At 39.8% G+C, this 13,507-nt stretch overlaps 1 protein-coding gene across 1 annotated transcript in view; it reads left to right on the top strand.

Moving 5' to 3' along the window:
* Nucleotides 1–13,507, top strand: part of LOC137294572 (cytoplasmic dynein 1 heavy chain 1-like) — a 71,988-nt gene that overhangs the window by 56,878 nt on the left and 1,603 nt on the right. The window contains exons 77-91 of the mRNA XM_067825616.1: nucleotides 112–187; nucleotides 926–1,086; nucleotides 1,855–1,966; nucleotides 2,241–2,425; nucleotides 2,888–3,001; nucleotides 3,478–3,648; nucleotides 4,221–4,322; nucleotides 4,756–4,877; nucleotides 5,213–5,316; nucleotides 5,782–5,948; nucleotides 9,303–9,495; nucleotides 10,536–10,678; nucleotides 11,694–11,804; nucleotides 12,119–12,173; nucleotides 13,361–13,457. Of these exons, the coding sequence (XP_067681717.1) occupies nucleotides 112–187; nucleotides 926–1,086; nucleotides 1,855–1,966; nucleotides 2,241–2,425; nucleotides 2,888–3,001; nucleotides 3,478–3,648; nucleotides 4,221–4,322; nucleotides 4,756–4,877; nucleotides 5,213–5,316; nucleotides 5,782–5,948; nucleotides 9,303–9,495; nucleotides 10,536–10,678; nucleotides 11,694–11,804; nucleotides 12,119–12,173; nucleotides 13,361–13,457 (1,913 nt within the window). The remainder of the gene's footprint in view (nucleotides 1–111; nucleotides 188–925; nucleotides 1,087–1,854; nucleotides 1,967–2,240; nucleotides 2,426–2,887; nucleotides 3,002–3,477; nucleotides 3,649–4,220; nucleotides 4,323–4,755; nucleotides 4,878–5,212; nucleotides 5,317–5,781; nucleotides 5,949–9,302; nucleotides 9,496–10,535; nucleotides 10,679–11,693; nucleotides 11,805–12,118; nucleotides 12,174–13,360; nucleotides 13,458–13,507) is intronic.

Raw genomic sequence — 13,507 nt, 5'->3', positions numbered from 1 at the left:
TTCATTCAATATTTGTGTCTTTTTACATTCAGAAATATTTTGAATGTGCATAACAGAGTTCAATAGAAATTTCTTACTTTTGTGAAAGCGTTTTGCTTTTGTCTTACTCAGGATGTGAAGAAATGGATGGAAAGTGCTACTCCAGAAACAGATGTGCCCCAGCTGTGGAGTGAAGAAAAGGCCCTCAGTAAGTGCCAGTACTTCTAAGTGCTGTCTATACAGATTGTACTTGTTGCACTCTGCAGTGTCTAGCCATAGAGGAGGAAACAATGGCTGATCATCAGTCTGTATACTGTCAGTGAGCACTATAGGGGCAGGGTAGCCTAGTAGTTAAAGTGTTTGCTCATCGCCAACAACCAAGGTTTGATTCCTCACATGGATACAATATGTGAAGCCCATATCTGTTGTCCCTGGTTGTGATATTACTGGAATATTGCTTAAAGCGATGTAAGACTAGAACTATAAACTCACCTCTAACCCAGATTCTCACAAACAGGCATACACGCACAGTCTCTTATGTTCATCTTATGCCAGTCAGTCCTGATTGTTAATGTTTCCCCATAAGAGAACAGATTTACCTTGTTTGGATGAGAAAGGCATTAAATTGTACACTCCCAAGGGAGTTGAGATTGCTACTACAATGAGTCGTTGATATTGACATCCAATGATTGAGGGAAGCACCTTGAGCAAGCACTAGTTGCCTGGATCTGTGCACTGTATAAGTATCCTATGATAATAAAATTTCCTGTATCAAAGTGAAGACCTTCAGTGACCACAACTGGATGTTATTTGTCCGCATACTTTGGCAGTGTCGGTCGCTGTTCATAGTAACAACAGTGTCTTGTTGAATATTAGATTAAATATAGCTAAATTTTGGTATTGAGAAATACACATAAAAAACTTCAAGTTCCCATTCCATTTGCAGGTCCTATTGGAAAGGCTGTACATGGCCTCCTAGTGATCCAGTCCCTGCGACCAGACAGATTGACTGCCATGGCCCGGGTGTTTGTGGAGACAACACTAACATCAGAATTTGTCCACTGTGGAGAAAAGGAACTTAACCTAGGAGAGATTGTGGAGAATGTGGTATGTTGTGTTCCTTAATCAGCAGTCACAGAATCAAGAATAACTGCACCATATGATAGGTGGTTTTCTATTTTTATTTTGAAAGCTGCAAGACTTGACATCTTGATAGATTCTTTGGATACTTGTAGTCTAATGACAGAATATAATTATGGATGTTTCATTCTTATCCTGACAAATATGTTATTTTTTTTATCTCCTTTTCCTTCCGAGGTACAGAGGAAACCGTTGTCCAGTGTTTCTTAAAAATAATATTCTGATGTTTATACAGTTGAGCACTGTTGTCTTGATATTCATGGAACCAAGAAAAATGTCAAGTTATCCAAATAGGACACATCCAACTAGGGCATATCGTCACATATCACCATGAAAAAAATAAAAACAAAAAGTAAATTTCACATGTATTTATTTTTTTTATTTTTCCATTTGTATTCACAGGGATCACAATCACACATAATACAGCTCCTCTTACTGTGTCCATCTTGAATAATCTTGTGTAGGCATCCTGCTCCTCGGTAGCTTGGGGAAGGGCAATTTTGAAACAACTCAACAATTGCATGCTAGTCATGTGATTACATAAAACTCACATTGGATTCTCTGTATATTTTGATTCAAAATTTTAATCAGTTATCAGTAGTGTTGAGTCGAAACAGTGAGTCCTTCCTAATTGTGAGACAACTGAGTTATCAGAGTTGAACTCAACGGTGCTTGACTGTATATGATTGTGTGTATTTGTTCAAATGTACTAATTCCTGTGTTTTGTCTGATCAGATCAAGGCCAGCACTCCAGTCCTGATGTGCTCTGTTACGGGTTATGATGCCAGCAGTCGAGTTGATGATCTGGCAGCAGAGCTGAACAAACCATTGACATCCATTGCTATTGGTAAGCTGCCCCCTGCACTAGATACTGCACTGAATGCAACATGCATTTTCAGACCCATTTCTTGGAACTGTAAAATATTGCTTATAAGTATGATATGATATCAATTTGATATTTTGCTCATAGTAATAATAATAGTAAACGATTACCTCCTTTTAATGTGCCATTGAGATGAAAGGCTATTACTTGTCTGCTTTCAGCATTTCTAACAGGTTGACCTGAACAGTGTCTATATGATGCTGAAAAGAATCCAACAATGTCACTTTTGTGTTCCCAGGATCTGCTGAAGGTTTCACCCAGGCTGAGAAGGTTATCAACTCATCCAGCAAGTCTGGTAGATGGGTGATGCTGAAGAACGTCCACCTGGCTCCACAGTGGCTGGTTCAGCTGGAGAAGAAGCTCCACAATCTCACGCCTCATCCCAGCTTCAGGCTCTTCCTCACCATGGAGATCAACCCAAAGGTACACTGAAATGTATACAGCTGTAGGGATACAGGGAGGAGCTGGTCCATGCTGCTGAGCATGAAGTGCTGACAATGTCACCAGGCTCATTGTGTCATTATGGCCAATGCTGCCCTTACACCCAACCACTAGTTATATACTAGCTATGGTGATGTCTTGACTGTTGATGCCAAGATGCCAGGATTTGGAAACAATGTGAACCAAAGAAAGTGTGACAATGACATGCTGATATTACAGAACACGTGTAAGAACATGTTAATGTCCCTATGGAAATGTGGGAACTCTGACACGTTTCCATACACGTTCTTGTATAATAGTCTCTATTTAATAGATTCTTTCATAACTTTTTGCCAATAATTTTCCTCCCTATTTTGTCCAGATTCAACTACTGTATTGTGAGCAGCATTATGCACTGAGTAGTAACACAGTACTGTGACTTATTTCGTGTGTTTCCTGTTGCAGCTTCCCTCCAACCTGTTGCGAGCAGGTCGTGTGTTTGTGTTTGAGCCCCCACCAGGTGTCGCTGCCAACCTCACCCGGACATTCAGCACAGTACCTACATCCAGGATGTGCAGGGTGAGTGTCATCATCAACCACAGTTATGTTGCAACCTTTAATATATTAACCTTTGTATATGTCAATTTTCTCTATTCAAAATATTTCATTAACATAGCATCATTGTGCAAAGCTGGCTGCTTGACAAAATGGTGTTGTCCACTGTCAGATTTCTGCTTGAACATTGAAAATAACTATAGTTCACAAACCCTGAACATTTACACTTAATATTTCTTGGTAAGCAAATCAAACATTCTGTAGCCATGGAAAACATGAACACCTCTTTATCCATCTCTTTGATAATACCAGGTAATCAGTTGTGAAAATGTGAGAATGCAAATCAAAAGTATAAACGTGTGTTTGTAATACATGTAAAATATCTTTTAGCAAGTTTGTCTTTGGTCAATACTCTGAAACTATTCTTGTTTGCCAAACAACAAAAGACCTCAGGAAACTAGTTGCTTGTGTTATTTTTGCGTACATGTTATGCACTTCAGGAACCCAATGAGAGAGCACGGTTGTACTTCCTCCTGGCCTGGTTCCATGCCATCGTACAGGAACGGATGCGCTACACTCCACTCGGCTGGGCCAAGAAGTATGAGTTCACAGAGTCTGACCTGAAGGTTGCCTGTGACATGCTGGATGTCTGGATCGACTCTGTTGCTCTGGTATGTGGTCCTATTCTGGTATACTGCTTTGGGGGTTGTCTAATGAGCTTGCACAAAGCGATCTTCGCACTACAACTATCTTAAGCCTATGTTGAAGAAGGGGAGTTACAATCATTGTAGCACTAAGACTGCTTTGTCCAAGTGAGCCCTGTAGTTTGTTTTGTAGAGATGTTTTCCTTATTTGCCCTCTTTAGTTTATTGGATTGTCAGCACAATCCCGTGCTTGCAGGTTTCACAAAAGTGGTAAACATAAGAGGCACTACCTTTCGCTTTATTCCCATAGCAAGCTGACACTGGGATAGCCTGGTGGTTTTCCTCATGCCAAAGTCCCAGGTTGAAGTCTCCATATGAGCCTTAATATCATTGAAACCAACAAAAAACCAGTCACTCATCATCTGAGACTTGCCTCCTCCATCAAACTAACACTATGATATAGTTTGTGTTGTTTAATGCAACATAGAAGGGGTGCTCTCTCAATGACTCTTGAATCTAACAAAATATTGTCTGTTTGGTAAGTCTATATGTGGATGTTCGAAAGAAAATACCCATCATATATTTATTGTCTTTGTCAGGGTCGTACCAACCTGCCCCCGGAGAAAGTCCCCTGGGATGCCATCAAGACTCTACTGTCCCAGTGTATCTATGGTGGAAAGATTGATAATGACTTTGACCAGGTAAAGTGTTCACCATCTGTGACATGTTGTATACGAATGTGGACTTGCACTTGAAGAGAAACAGTCCGGTTTCAATTTCTAGTATAACTTTAGACCCTAGATCCTGTGTAGTATGGTAATCATCAGTTCTGTACATGTAATAGTTTGTTGTAGCAGACGTACTGGGTTTCTGTAACTTAAATCAAACTTTAGAGGCTAACCAGTTGGCCTTAGGCACACTTGATAACCCAGCAGTAGCCTGACATGACAGGTCATTGTATTACCAGTGTTTTGGAAACAAAGTTTCACAAATTACATAATAAGATACTGTGACATACTGGTAATCTGATGCTGAATTCTAAAGGTAGGCAGCCTAGCTCCATTTTAACTGCTTTAATTCAGACATCAACTCTAAGGTATTTTAATTTATGTACTTTCTATCTCCTACATCCAGCGTCTCCTGAGCACGTTTGTAGACAAGCTGTTCACCCCCAAGAGTTTTGAGGGTGACTACAAGCTTGTTACTAATGTCGATGGTGTCGAGGGGAAGAATATCTCAATGCCAGATGGAGTCAGGTAAGTTCTCTTAATGTCATAATATGAAAGCCTTTACTTTTCAGCCGTACTCGGACACGGATCACTGTGACTTTGAGATTGCCCTGAAAGGCCACCCTGTGCAGGGATTTGTGAAATAAAGAGATAAATCAGATGGATTGCTTTGTGGAGAAACAGGCATTCCGTGGAGCATAAGAGGACAATAATTGATTGAGGCAGCCAAGTGTTTCAATTTATGTTCACTGTATATGATGAGATGTTACTGTTTGATGTTTCCTCCATAAATTTGGTCCTTCCCATTTGCCCTTTATTATAACATGAACTTTAATCTTTACCTTCTGTGTTATCTCTTGTAGACGGGAACAGTTTGTCCAGTTTGTGAACAACATGGAGGAGAGGCAGACGCCATCATGGTTGGGGCTGCCCAACAATGCAGAGAAGGTGCTTCTGACAACTAGAGGTAAGCAAGGACGGACAGTATCAAGGCTTGTCCACATGCCCTTCAGATACACTAACAATAAGCTAACTGCAGTGAGGGAATAATGATTCAAAATATGATAAAAGTCTTTCTTTTCATGGGTAACCAACTAATGATAAATAATTCCTTTGGGTGAATAGGGATGATGATATATGGCCCTTGATACTTAAACTAGTAACCCTTTGTGCAGAATACGTCCCACACACCTATTGGGGCTTGGGGGGGATTTTTTCAAAGTGCACATTCCAAGTATGACTGAAATAAAGGAATATGAAACAACATTCACTAACTTGAATTCTCATTAACGTGAAGTTACAAATGAAACACCTCAAAGTATGATTAAACCAAACACATACTTACTCAATGTTTTCAAATGATGAGAAGCACAGAAGTGTTTCTGCTAATCACGTCTGCTACAAGTAAACCACACTTCATTCACTATTACAGGAGGTGACATGATTGCCAAGCTGATGAAAATGCAGCTGTTGGAGGAAGATGATGTGATTGGTGCCCCAACCGATGATCATGAGGGTCACAGAATGGCCGATGGACGCCCTGCCTGGATGAGAACCCTTCACCAGTCTGTGGGAACCTGGCTCAAGCTTGTGCCTCAGGTCAGTCTAAGACAACAAGACCGATATGTTGCTCTCAAGTAATGAGCAATCAACACTGATGTCACCACCTATGCAGATAGGAATCTTTGACCCATGCTTGTTGTAATAGGCGGTTATTGGTCAGGCTCGATGAATTTGTTGATGCCTACCATCATATCTTGATTGTGTAGAGAATGCTCATGTCAGTCACTGAATTGTCATGACAAGACTATTTCTTACAAACCACAGACCATTTCCCATATAGCTACAATATTGATGTCTTTGAACATAAAATATACCATTGTACCTACATCTTGTATTTCTGAAAGTATTTGCACTTGTTTTCAGTGTTGTTAGTAATTCACGTACACTGAGATAACAATTGTTGATATCGATTGAACATAAATGCAGACTAATGCTTCACTACAGACTATGTGTGCAGCCGATGGATTGTTTAATCCTAAATATGTCTTTCCCTAACATGCTCTGTACTAATTCTCTCAAGTATGGTGACTAACTCAGTAGATGTTACAGGCTGTTTCACATAGTCGTTCCTAATCTCGCATCTTAGGAGACCAGTTCATACTCACCAGCATATTCTTCTGTACGTCTCCTTGTGGATTCTGGGTGACACTGGTAATCATCCTGCGTTCACATCGGAGTCAACTTGTCACATCATGTGAACAGAGAGACAGGATGTGATTTATGGCCCCAACATTCATAAGTGACATTGACAGTAATAACAATGATGAAGATAATGCACTGTCATCAGGCTCCCTATTGTTCTCTGTGCCCTTGGTTTGGTACCTCATGATTTCTTGGCGCAGATCAGTACAGTGTCCCTGTTCTCCACCGGCAGCACAGCTCTTCCGATGCTGTTTAATGCAGAAAGCTGCAGTGTTGCAGAGCTTTCATATTCGGAAAGTTCTTGGTGGTTTCGATAAGGCATCGCTTTCCCTATCTGCTATCCATGCTGCATGTAGAAGGGGCGAGGGCCCTGAGCTGATGAAGAGTCTTACCGGTCTGACTATGCCAGCATCACCCGAACCCTCTCTGCTGCATATTATCTTTTTAATCTGTAAAACATAACAATAGAGCATTTATATAGCATCTTTCCAGGTGGAATATCCTCAAGGTGCACAAAATGTCAGTAGTCATTTGAGAGCTTGTTGAAAGAGATGAGTTTTTAGGAGTTTTTTTTTTATTTCTTAATCTGGGATAAACAGAACATGAATGGATTGTCCCTCATTTGTCTGGTCCAATCTGGATTATGTACAGTTTCCCATCACATGAGCTGTAATAAAGCTGAGGGTGACCATAAGCAAGAACAGGGAGCAAAATACTGAAGACAATTTCTATGGAAATCTATCACTGGATTGTCTGGTCCAGATTTTTTACAGACCGCTGACATATAGCTGGAATATTGCTGTGTGCAGCGAGAAACTTAACTCACTCACTCACTCACTTGCTCTACGGAAATCTGATTTGTTTACAAATGAACCCCAACCATTATTTTCCCGAACAGCCTGAAGACGCAGCGGTGAGTGTTGGTAACAGTTCCTGTTCACACGGAAAGGGTTTATTGTTTGCTTTGTCCAGGATAGTATTGGAGATGCTGGTTGAGGATTGTCTGTAGGTTTACAGGAGGTACTTCCTGTATAGATGAAACAGCTGATTATTTTTGGTAAACATGTGGTTCTGAGGAGCATCCTCAATTACCTGTCTATCGTGTCTTTATTTAATTGTTCAATATACTGGACCCTTTCACCACCATAGCTTCATTTTAGAAGTGCCATGACCCATAGAATTATACTCTCAGATGTGCTTGAAAATAGAAACCATATAAATATATAAATCACATTGCATGCAATCCCTTGATATATATAAATGAGTCAGAAGGTTCTTATGAATTGCTTATAAACATAAAAATCATTTCATCAAGTATTAAGGAACTTGTATACTAACTATCAAACAATTGATTTATCAAAAATATGAACATTATGTTACTGGAGGGTATCAACATTACACTTAAAACGCCATAGTAAAATCAAATTTGATGAGGGGAAATAACTCTTGCCCAGGTTTATTTCCCGATAAATATTTGTGTGGCGTTTCTTTGTTAATAACCCAAATATATAGGATCTGCCACGATGGCAGCCGAATGATTAGAAGCAGCACAACAGGAAATAGCTGTATCATAAAACTAACAGAAATACGTTCCTACTGTCACATCCCGTCGTTTATGGTATGCGCAGAAACAACCTGTCCAACATCTTTAAGATGGAAAGGAGAATCCCTGAAGAAATGCAACCAGTTAGTCTTTCAGTTCCGGTGAAAATCACTGGTGTTAATCATGTCAGAACAATACCATGTTCTTGGACACCTTCATTGAGAGTAATGCCAAGGAAACTAGACACAAATCTAAGCTATGGTGATGAAGAGGTCCAGGGTGTTTACTCCTAGAAATCACTTGCTACTTTAGGCTGCAAAGAGGACTGGTTAGAGAATTGTCTTTTGGGATTTATTGTTGTTTTTCTTTTGTAAGAAATAGTGTAGAAGAACTTTGTGTTTTGTCCCTATGCACCACACAGTATATGAAAGCATGTAGAGTGAAGGATCAGACAATGCTACGTAAAGGAAGTTAAAGACCAGGGCCAAGATTTACGAAGCTCTGCTAGGGTCATAAATTTACGATCGTCTGCACACTAGGAGGGCTTCAAAAATCTAGGCACAGATTCTTCCACATTACCCGGGTTAATCTGTCATGCCATGATATCAGTAAGAAAGAATCAGATGGTTGTTGACTTTCTTTGAGTGGTATATTTCATCTGAATCATTTTTCAATGGCCATCACTCTAAGTGTCTTCATCAGCTGTCAGATTACCTAACACTTAGCATCCAAGTAGCTGCTTTACTTACCATTTACATCTACCTATTTCCATCAGTCTATCCATCCCCTTGAACCTTGTGTGAAAGCACTATTTTACCTATTTTTTTACCCATTTTATTCTTTATTATTTCCTTAATATTTATTGCCCGCTAAAAAAAGTATGCACCTTTGGAGACTTTTTCGTAATGTGAAACAATTTCATTGATTTCTCTCCATATTTGATACTGTGTTTTACAGACCTTCTCTTCTGTTTCTATACATTCAACATGAAGTAAAGCATGTATGTTTTAACACTTGTTCGTGACTATAACACTTAACCTCTTTGTAATACAACCTTCATAGTAACTTCTCTTGACTTTGTTTCATTAGTTGTTCATTGTGGACTCTTGTACATAGTTTTGTGTTCATGTGTTCATTCATACATTAAACCACCTGCTTCACATGGATGAGTGGAGTTCCGCTTTCAATGCCTGTTGCCCTTTCAGTCTCTGGGAGCCATGAAACGAACAGTCGAAAACATCAAGGATCCACTATTCCGGTTCTTTGAACGGGAAGTGAATGCTGGAGCACGCCTTCTGAACGATGTACGTCAAGATCTCCTTGATGTCATGAAAGTGTGCAACGCTGAGAAGAAGCCAACCAATCACCACAGATCCATGATGGCTGACCTTGTCAAAGGTAAGGAATTATTCTTTTGAAATATTTTGAGAAATATTTAACAGTGAGGACTTTTAAACCTAAGCAGTCAGTAGTATGTATGTTGATGTACCGTTGCTCTTCATGTATACAGCATAGGTTCAGTTTGCTGAAGCATTTCTATTAGTGCCGTAAAATCCATGCATTTTTATATAATTTATCTGATGCTATCACCATATGGGAAAAAAGTCTTTTGGATTGTGTAGTTAACACTATCAGAGGGTGGGTTCGATGGATTATTTTTAATTTATTTATTTTTTGTTTTTGTTTTGTTTTGTTTTGGGTTTTTTTGTTTTGTTTTTTTTCACTTTATTGAGAAAAGATAAGGATTACGAATATTGAGAGATAGTCTCAAAAGTAAACATTGATGCTTTCTATGAGAAATGTTATGTTTGGTGTTACACATTTATACTACTGGTAAAATACTAGTTCTTTTCTTGGTTGAGTCCCATTGATTTGACCCACAGTACTGGCAATGGTACACCCAAAATCTGTAGCAAACAAAGTGATCATTTTGAAGCAAAATGATCCCGTGGAGTTGATTAGATCACTGGCTTTGTGTTGGCAATTAAATGTATCACACGGAGAGTGTGAATTCAATTCCTAAATTGGGCTCAACCTAAAAAATGTACTAGAATGTGTACTGTATTTAAGTTCATGTTGAAAACAAGTGAGTGAGAAGGGAATTTTTATTTAGTTAGTCTGGTAATGATTAGTCTACCTGACAATTACATAGACCTACAATCTGCCTCATGGTAAATGTGTTAGTCCACTAGGAAATGTCTCTGGTTTTTCTTGAAATTTACTAGTCTCAGATTAGCAAACTTACGATAATTAAGAAACCCAGTAGGGCAGATCAGTCTGTTTGAAGTGAATACATTTTGAATCTCTATTTATGGATAAACGTTTTCAACAAATCAAACAGGTCCAGAGTGTCTCAATCAGCTCAATATTCCCTTGGCGGAAAGTTGTTGGTATGGTTTTGTTGCGTGACTGTAGTGGAAACTTTCCTTGCTATGCAGGTATAATCCCGGAAACCTGGCGCCGATACATCATCCCCAACGGGTTGACTGTCATCCAATGGATCACAGACTTCAGTCAGCGTATCAAGCAGCTGCAGAAGATTGTGCAGACCACAAGCTCTGGTGGGGCGAAGGAACTTAAGGTGGGTCTGGCACTTGTAATGACAGGGACATTGGTAGTAACATCATACCATTAAGACTAAATGGTGAGGCATTATAAACCCTGGACTTTTCAGGATAGACCCTAAGTATTTCATGCTTGACTTAACTTTGCTGTAGGTAATCTAACCAGAGAAGATACTGATTAGAACTGGTCTTCAAACCTGTTCTTGTAGTAAGAGGTGACCCGCGAAGGTCCTGGGGTAGAATAGGCCTTCAGCAACTCATGCTTGCCATAAAAGGCGACTAAGCTTGTCGTAAGAGGCGACTAACGGGATCAGGTGAGGCATTATAAACCCTGGACTTTTCAAGATAGACCCTAAGTATTTCATGCTTGACTTAACTTTGCTGTAGGTAATCTAACCAGAGAAGATACTGATTAGAACTGGTCTTCAAACCTGTGCTTGTAGTAAGAGGTGACCCGCGAAGGTCCTGGGGTAGAATAGGCCTTCAGCAACTCATGCTTGCCATAAAAGGCGACTATGCTTGTCGTAAGAGGAGACTAACGGGATCAGGTGGTCAGGCTCACTGACTTGGTTGACACACGTGATCGGTTCCCAATTGTTGATCACTGAATTGTCTGGTCCAGACTCAATTATTTACAGACTGCCGCCATATAGGTGGAAGAGCTGACTGCAGTAGTGGATGGTGAAGCTCATTGACTTGGTTGACATATCCCAGTTGCCTAGATAAATGGTCACGCTGCTGGTCACTGGATTGTCTGATCCAGACTTGTGTATTTACAGATTGTCTGCATATAGCTTGCAAAACTGTAGATTCCCTGGTTTACAGAGTGTGGCTTGTGTTTAATTGCATATCATCCTTCAGTCAGTGTAGAAACGGGTTCATTACAGGTAGCTATTGTACAGCTGGAGTACTGCAGAAAGCATGATAAACATGCTTGGTAATATTACCGTAAATAGTTTTATGAAGCAAATAGCCATTTGGCTCATTTCACTCACTCAGTCTTCCTTCATAATGTCCTACTTGGTGTTTCAGAACTTGAATGTGTGGTTGGGTGGACTCTTCATACCAGAGGCATACATCACAGCGACACGACAGTATGTGGCCCAGGCCAACGGATGGTCCCTGGAAGAACTGTATCTCGACGTAAGTAGTTGTCCCATTCAAATTCCTAAATGATGGGAATGAGACATCCAGAAATGTCAAGCTTTGACTGATATGCTTTAGACATACCAAACAGCAGCAGGGAATCAAAGGGAGAAGCTGAGGGTATTGACAGTGATAGGTATTGAATTGTTATGCTTTTAACTATGTGTCAACAGACAAAGGATTCTGAAAACTGAAATGTTCCAGTACTTCCCAGATAAGATATGATATATTTATTTCAAATGATAGTATACTATACCTCACACCTCTACTTGTTAATAATCTATCTCATTCTAAATTTTAAATTTTTTCAGGTGAATGTAACAGGCAAAGCTGGAGCTCTTGATGCTTGCAGCTTCGGAGCAATTGGTAAGCACTGTGCATGTCACTGCAGTAAATCTTCAACAGCAACAAGTCTTCCTTGTTAATGCTTGAAAGGCAGTTGTTCATTATCTACAGCCAATTTATATATTGTATTGTCCTTTATAGTTAAGATTTTTTAGATTTCATAACTAGTTTTAGATATATACAGTAATATTCATTTATAACGTACTCAAAGGGGCTGTTGTTTTTAGTTCATTGTAAGCGAAGTTCATTCTAAGCGATTGGGGAATGTTCGTGAATATTCGAAAATTACCAAGAATCATCACCACGTTACTGGTTCTGACAAGATCATGTTCGCACAGAAAATAAAGTAAGACAAAACCAACAAACATGTAATTGTCATCGATCATTCATCCCCGTGATCCCATGTGAGGTTTGTTTTCACAAGCTAATTGGTGACACGTGAGATGACACACGAGTGTATTCGGATCAGCTGTTCGTTGTAAACACGTCAATCAACGCGTGAAATAGCACAGAGGGACCTGTCAATTTGTTTGTTGTAACAGATAATTCGTACTATCAGTGTTAGGTGTATACGGTAGTGAATTCATTTCCATATATAGGAAAGCAGTCGGGACTTATGAATTTGTTTGTTGTAAGCGTGTACATTATAAGTGAACTTTACTGTATCTGTGATGATCTAGTTAGTTTTACTGTCCTTCATCAACAGATCTTTTAAATGATAACCTTGTTTTCATCACTATATGGCTGTAATATTAACGGTGTGATGTTAAATTCAAACTCACTGGCTTATCTTTAAGTGGATGAACACAGACACATAGATATTGACTGAGTGTATTTTTACCCAACTTGTAGCAATATCAGACCCGTTAAGGTCCGGGGTAGAATAGGTCTTCAGCAACCCAGCAGGCGACAATACTTGTCTTAAGAGGTAACTAATGGGATCGGATGGTCAGGCTCACTGACTTGGTTGACACAGGTTATCGGTTGCCTGTTGCACAGATGGAAACTCAACCTGTTGATCACTTGTCTGATCCAGACTTGATTATTTACAGACAGCTGCCATATAGCTGGAATATTGCTGAACGCAGTGTAAAACTAAACACTCACTCACTCTTGCTCACTGTCATCACCATAATATATGAACAACCAACATATGCTGGCCAAGTCCATGTGTTTGTATGATAGTAACTATGACGTGTTTGCTGCAGGCCTCAAGCTGCAGGGAGCTGTGTGTAAGGATAACAAACTGGAGCTGTCATCAACCATCTCAACAGAGCTGCCTCTCACTCTGCTGCGCTGGATCAGGTAGGCTTCTACTTCAGGACCTGGCTGCATACATGTGCCTTATATTATGG

Source organism: Haliotis asinina, chromosome 8 (genome assembly GCF_037392515.1).
Source record: "Haliotis asinina isolate JCU_RB_2024 chromosome 8, JCU_Hal_asi_v2, whole genome shotgun sequence".
Classification (NCBI taxonomy): domain Eukaryota; kingdom Metazoa; phylum Mollusca; class Gastropoda; order Lepetellida; family Haliotidae; genus Haliotis; species Haliotis asinina.
This window is presented reverse-complemented; position numbering and strand designations above follow the sequence as displayed.